The 7645-nt window shown below is 34.5% G+C and overlaps 1 protein-coding gene across 1 annotated transcript in view; it reads left to right on the forward strand.

Annotated features, from left to right (window-relative positions):
* Positions 1 to 7645, forward strand: part of ANKRD31 (ankyrin repeat domain 31) — a 110064-nt gene that overhangs the window by 54638 nt on the left and 47781 nt on the right. The window contains exons 11-13 of the mRNA XM_023520411.1: positions 799 to 941; positions 3808 to 3952; positions 6747 to 6799. Coding sequence (XP_023376179.1) covers positions 799 to 941; positions 3808 to 3952; positions 6747 to 6799 — 341 coding nt within the window. The remainder of the gene's footprint in view (positions 1 to 798; positions 942 to 3807; positions 3953 to 6746; positions 6800 to 7645) is intronic.

Below are 7645 nucleotides of genomic sequence, written 5' to 3' on the forward strand. Positions count from 1 at the left end.
GTCTCTGAGGGGACATTTGGCAGTTTCTGGAAACATTTTTAGTTGTTACAACTGGGAAAGAAGGGATGCTACTGGCATATGGTGGAATTCTCAGAACAACAAAGAATTATCCAGCCCAAAATGTTAGTGTCGAGATTGAGAAAACTGTTTATGGAGAAGGTTCTGGAAAGAGTTAGTGAAATACACTTTTAACATGCAACTTTTAGGTTTTCTTACATCAATCATATGATTTATTGGAATTTAATAAATATCTGTAATGTATACAGTTGCCTCTGGCTAACAGAAAAATAATATTTATCTGGATGACTGGTTTTCTTGGAGCAGTTTGTGGTTTGTTAGTTGAACTATTATAAATAGCTTTTTGCAAATAAGAAGAAAAGAAATATATACTTTGGAACTGACTTCTGTGTTATCCTGCCACTTGGCTTACTTTACCTTGAGCTAGAAATAAAGATTTTTTCCCCTCTTCTCTATAGAAAAGTAGCCTTCAACCAGCATTCTTTATTAGCTAATAATAATCCATTACAGCCTTTTTATGTGAGGAGGGCAGAAGAATTTTAAATATTTTACTACTTTTCATATTTTTTTTCAACAGAGTTGGGGGTAGGAATTTGATTTGTTTCTCAGGTTTATTGAATTTACCAAATAATACAGATTGTTTTCATGGTGAGTTTATCTTGTTTCATATAATAAAAAATATTTTTTAAGGAACAACTTAGAGTTTTTATTTTAAGGGTGAGCACAAACATTATTAAGATGCCAAATATAAACAAATACTATTTCCTTTTTGTATAATAGGTTGGACAGCACTTCATGAAGCTAGTGTAGGAGGATTTTATGAGACAGCAAGTGAACTAGTAAAAGGTGGAGCAGATGTAAATATCAAAGGAATGTACCAGATCACTCCCCTACATGATGCTGTGATGAATAGACATTATAAGGTACTGTGATGCTTTTTTTGCAGAGTAAAATACTGCATTCTGAAAATCTTAAAACTCTCTAGGACCAAACAGTAGAACAGCAAGAATTTAGTTTTGGTTCATTCTGCTAATCAATACTCAGAATTTATAATAAAAATTTACTTTGTGATGGATTTGTTCTGCCTAATGTGGCAGATGACATTTCACATGTTATTTTTAGTAACTATAGAACATGGTTTGGTTATACATAGTATTTTTTAAATTTGCACTTAAGACTCTTTGTATGATGCTTTTTTAGGCTTTAGGAGAATATTTCTTCTTATAAAGTGTTACTCAATGATGTCCGGTCCTGATAGGAGGCATAAAGCTTTATGGAGTCTAGTGTTACTTTCAGAGTTAGTATAAGACATGAGAACCTTTCAGGTTTAATGATCAGTCAGTGTACATCAGCACAGAAGTGTACCAATGGTTAAAATATCAAAATACTGTAATTCCATAGAGTTGGTTAATAATAACTGCAATAATGATAATATTAATTATGATTATGAATTCTAGCACACATGGTTTATCTCAGAAATCACATATTCTCTGAGCTTCCCAGACATTTTTCCAGTTCAGATACTACATTACAGGCCCTGCCTTAGATGTCACAGGACTGAAGATGTCAGATAGGGAAGGCTGGGAACCTGATGTTGGACCCAGCACCTAGAGAGTGTGAGCTTTTTAAACATTCCAAAGATGTAGAAACTTGAATATATGATCTTATAGGCATTGACTGTATACTGGAAAGATACAGATAATATCCTCCAGCCTCAGTCAAACTTTCAGATGATTGTGTCTCCAGCCAACCTGTTGACTACAGCCTCATAAGAATCCTTGAAACAGAACCACCCACCTATGCTACTAGCAAATTCCTGACCCATGGAAACGATCGGATTATAAATATTTGTTATTGTTTTGAGCCAAGGTAATTTGTTAGGTAGCAACAGATAACTAATACAGAACCTAAATGTAGGTTTAAAATTAGGGGGAAAACTCAAGGAAAATCATTTATTTACTGCCTTTTAGTGAAAAGAGAGGTTTTTTGGTTTGTTTGTTTGTTTGTTTGTTTGTTTGTTTGTTTTTTAAGTTAGAGGATATATAAATAAACTTCCAAGACTGCCAAAGTGATATATCTACTCCCTTGGGATCACCAACCCATATTTCCAGAAAATCGAGACTCTAGCCCCTGCCTTTCCACTTCCTATAGCACTCTTTCTCACACTTCTTGATCTTCTTGATCCTGAGTCACTCTCATACTGTGTGGTTTATTATTTGACAGAAAACCTCCAGAGATAAACAACACAGGCCTTTGTTAACCCCTTTACAATACTACTTATACTGAAAGAAAGCAGTACACTCTACATTTTCTTTGCTGAACAAAATGTGAAGATCTAGGCATATTCTTTATCTTCTTGTACATGACTTGTTTGTGAATTATAGATTTAATTGCATCTACTATTACTTTTAATTCCCCTATCTAACATTAAATTCCTATAATAATGTAATATGAAAAGCAGAATCATTAGGTTGCTGAGTTTTAATAATTTGTAAAGGATTTGGCTCATATTATCCCTGTGTGTAGTATTACGTTTTCCTCTCCTAGAATGCTTTGTTATAAAAGGAAAAATGCATATATATTTAATTTTTAGGTATATATAATTTAAAGAAATTCAGATCCTTTCTCTCATTCCAGATATTAACATGGAAATTTAGCTTTCTTTTAGTGTAATGTTACTTAAAGCCTACTCCCCACATCCTCCCTGGTCTACATTCATTCTTTTATTAAACAACATTTATTGAACATTTACTCTGTGCCAGACACTATAATAGGTACTGGGACCACAAAGATGATTAAGACATAATTCTGTAGCAAAAACTTGGAAGCAGCTTAAACATGTCAATAGAGTACTGATTAAATAAATTATAGTACATATAGTACATTCAGATAATACATTCAATAGTAAACTGTTACTCTGCTGCTAAAAAGAATGAGGAAGTTCAGTCTATACTGGTATGGAATAATCTCCAAGGTCTATTGTTGGAGGTTGGGGGTGGAGAGGTCAAGATACAGAGGAATGTATATAGTATATGACCACTTGTGTAAGAAAAACTATATATTCATATGTATGTATACATACATAGATAAATGTTGGACTAGACTAATTTTGGAAAAACTCAGAAGAAACTGTAACCAGAGCTGACTTAGGAAAAAATAGAGGACAGGGATAGAGGAGGGAAACATTTTTTATCATATACTTTGGTGAGCCTTTTGTATTTTGAATTATATTCATTTATTTCCTATTCAAAAATAATAAATTGATTTTAAAAGAAAACAGTCCTACTCTCAAAAAACTTAGAGTACAGGAGAGACAGATATATAAGAAATAAGTGTAATCTAGAGTATATTGGGCACTATGATAAAATATGTAAGTGAAAGAAGCTCCGGAGAGGTTATTTTTCTCTAAGGCAGCAGTGGGTAAGGGGATAGAGAGAGCTTCATAAAGGTTGCTTGAGGAGTGGTAACAGATTAAAGATTGTCCGGTTTCTCCCTGAGAATCTGAGGCAGAGCAGCAGCAACACAACTTCCTTCCTTCCTTCTTTCCTTCCTTTTTCTTTCTTTTTTTCTTCCTTTCTTCCTTTTTTTTTGGTAAGAGAAGAGATATGTATATCAAATTATGATTCAGTAGCACTTACATTGAATTGTTTTTATTGGGCAAGATGTTATAGGTAAACCCAAACTCTGTATTGTTGAAAGAAATATTGGATATTGTTTACAGTTGTATGCTAGCACGCATTTGCAATAATATACCTTTTGTCTGGGTTGTCTCACACAATATTCCTCCAGGTGGCAGAGTTACTTCTTTTGAATGGAGCCGATCCATTATTTAGAAGTGACAATGGAAAGTGTGCTTTGGATGAGGCCAAAGATGCATGTATGAAGCGTCTTCTTGAGAGATATGTTCATAAACATCAAAAACATCTTGTTTCAGGTAAGATTATCCTGCCCTGTTATATCTGTTCATCATGTCTGTAGAAAGTTACAGAAATTGAATTTAGAATTATAGAAATTAAATTTATTTTCCTCATAAGTTTTTTTTCTCATAAGAAAGAAAGAAAGAAAACCCACCCAGTGGTGTCCTTGCTCTATTCCTTTAGTAAAGTACACTGACTTATTTGCAAATGCACATAATTGAAGGACTCTAAAAGAACAAAGAAAAGTAATAGCAAATGTACTTTCCCCCAGGTTGTACACTGCAAACAGTTAAGAAAACTTTAATAAAGTTCTGGGTCCCCTCGCCCTGTAATCCTTTGGCTGAATAATATGATGTGATGTAAATTATATTTGGCTGTATCTTTTTCAGTGAATATGGCCAAGATTGTTCATTTCCATTCTCTAAAAACCTTTTCTTAGGGCTATACTTTTGACCTCTCATCCATTACACAATTAAATTGAACTACAGAAAAACTCGATCTTCAGTTGTCAATAAAAGGATTATATAAGAATAATTTAAATACATGGCATATCCTATATATTCTCCTAATATATCTGTTAGACTTTTTTTGGTAAGAAAAATATTTTCCAGGAGCCACCCTAACAGGCATGGTTTCTAAGAGAATATGGAAGCAAGAAAGGAGCTTTTATTTCCTCTCAGTTTTTTAAAACCCTACATGTGCTAGTATCACCAACTTAATTATGCATCACTGCATTCCTCTGCTCAAAACCCTGCAGTGGTTCTCCATTTAATCTAGAAGAAATACCAATATCCTTACAACGGCCTACCAGCCCCTACGTCAGCTTGCCACTCTACCAGTGAACCCCTTTTACTACTCTCTACCTCTGTCACTTGACTTCAGTCACAGTGGCCTCCTTGCTGTTCCTCAGATACACTTCCCCCGTCTCCTTCAAGTCTTAGTTCAAATGTGTCATCTTCTCAGTGGGCCTAGACCACCCTATTTAATATTGCAACCAGCCTCCTTTCTACCCTCACTGTATTAGTTTTTTATTACTATATAACAATTACCCCCAAACTTAGCATTTTAAAACAATAAACATTTATTATCTCTCGCAGTTTCAGAGTTAGAAATCCGGGAGCAATTCATTTGAGTGGTTCTGTATCCAGGTCTCTCACAGGTTGCCATCAAGCTATCACTGAGGGTTGCTGTCATCTCAAGGCTCACTAGGGAAGGAGAATCCACTTTCAAGCTCATTCACATGATTATCGTCAGGCCTCAGTTCCTCACTGGTTGTCAAATGATGGTTTCAATTACTTTACACATGAGCATTTTTATAGGGCTAGTGACAACGTGGCAGCTGACTCAAAGCAAGTGATCCAAGAGAAAGAGCATGCACCCAAGACAAAAGCCACAGGCTTCTTATTACCTAATCTTCGAATCGATATACAGTCACTTCTGCCATATTCTATTTGTTAGAAATGAGTCACTAAGTCTGACCCACAGGGGAGCGGTGAGCACAATTAAGCTCTACCTCTTGAAGAGTATCAAAAATTTTATGAACATATTTTTTAGAACCACCACACTCCAATACCTCTTACCCTACTCTTTATCCTTTCCCAGTAGCACTTAACACCTTCTTACACATTGGACAATTTGCTTATTTTTTATTTTTGGTCTTCTGCCACCAGAATCTAAGTCCCATGAAGGAAAGGATCTTTGTTTTGTCTAGTAATGGATACTAAAGTGCCATGTACATAGTAAGCATTGAGTAAATATTTGTTGAATAAGTAATGTGTCAGTCTTTTGAAAACAAAACAAATTCTTTCTGTTCAATAGATGTGAATGTGCTTCATTCACTTTTTTAAAACTATATTTTAATAAAACTTTTCCCAAGAGGCAATTGTTTGAATGTCATTAACTAAGGACTAACACCTGGATCAAAACACCCTACTTTTATAATAAAGAGATAACTTCATTGATAATTAAGGCCACCAAGAAGCAATTAATAAATAGTTCTTTACTCTCTCCCAAAATATAATTTTAATCAACTAGTCTGGAATTTTCTGGTCAGGCATCAGTAAGGTAATCTTGTCACCTGGACCCCTCTGTCCCCCAGAGAAAGAAGAGGGAATCTGCATGATAATTACACTTTTCCTTCTCTTTCCTGTGCTCCTCAAAATGTCACGGCCCCCAAATAATTTTTTTCTTTTGTTAATACTTGTTTGCCCCACTTTTCTTCCTGTAAAAGCTTCTATTTTGTACAACCCCTGGGAGCATACCCTCTTAGTTGCTATGTGGGATGCATCTCAAGTCATGAATTGCTTAGTAAAGCAAATTAGATCTTTAAATTTAAATAAATAAATAGATAGATAGATAGATAGATAGATAGATAAATAAATAAATAGTTCTATAGAGCAAAAGACTTCTTTCCAATAGCCCAATCTCACTGGAAAATAGAGGGACAGACTGAACTTCATTAAGCAAACATATTAGGAAATGATAATTTAATTGATTATGAAATAATTTTTTTGCCTTTTAAAAGTAGCTTTCTGGGTATATCTGTGGGGAATATAAAAATGCTGAGTTCACTGCTTATCTTTAGTATAATTTTGGGGGGTTTGTTTTGCTTTTCCCACAGAAATGTTTTCAGCTCTCTCGAGATAGTATTTAGTTTCCAATAAGTGTGAAAATTATAGGAATGTGCCAATTTTAATAGAACATATTTGCATAATTTCACTTATTCCACTTGGTTCTTGGACTTACGGGTTTTAGAAGTCTGGAGTCTGACCACTGGAGGCTATCTTTTTTATTTTCTTTTTTTGTTTACAGCTCAAAAGAATAGCAATGACCCACTAGACATAGAGGATGCACACCAGCACAAGGTATATCTCTGTTTAGCAATAAACATATTAATAGAATGTAGTCACTGGTTATTTTGTACATCATCAAAGAGAAAAGACTGCTGAAGCATGCATCAGGAACAGTGACTTCATCTTACTTTTAAGACACTTTGGAATAATTACATGAGAATCAGAAGGTTCTGGACTGTTAATTTGGGAAGTGGTTGAGTAAATGTAGCATATCTGAGAACACTAATGTATTGTTAGACATTTCCTTTTTCCTCCTCTTCATAGAGGCATGTGGTTTATCAACCATGTCACATTTCCCCCAGTCTGAACACAGTACAAGCGTCAGAGGTGTCTAGCCATCCCTTAAACTTCACAGGATGGGCAGTAACTCTTCATCTGGTGCTTGGGTTGTGGTGAGTGAGAGGAAGCAGTGTCCCTGTTTTAATTTCAGCAGCCCAGAATGATCCTTCCATACAGATCAGTTTGGGAACATACATGTTTTCTTGTTTTTAAATCCCTTCTTCTGCTGCCCTGTCTATAGTCTCTCACAGATACCAGAGGAAAAAACTTTAATTCTAGCTCTATCTATATAACAATTGGGAGAGAAGAGTGTTTCTAAAGCATTCTTATAAAGTAAGGAAATTTTTATCTTGATTATTTCAAGAACCTATGAAAATTAAGTAGATTAAATTTTTTATTATATTTCATAAGATTGATATAGTGGCAAAAAATTCAAATATATAACAGAAAATAAAGATTAGTACACATACTGAGTCTGAGTCTCTTACATTTGCTTTTCTTCTATTTGTCTACTTTTCTGAAGTATCAAGTTGTATATATCCCAGCATGCCCTATGGTTAGATCAAATTATAAAATTGA

The sequence above is a fragment of the Pteropus vampyrus genome, unplaced genomic scaffold (assembly GCF_000151845.1).
Source record: "Pteropus vampyrus isolate Shadow unplaced genomic scaffold, Pvam_2.0 Scaffold262, whole genome shotgun sequence".
Taxonomy (NCBI): domain Eukaryota; kingdom Metazoa; phylum Chordata; class Mammalia; order Chiroptera; family Pteropodidae; genus Pteropus; species Pteropus vampyrus.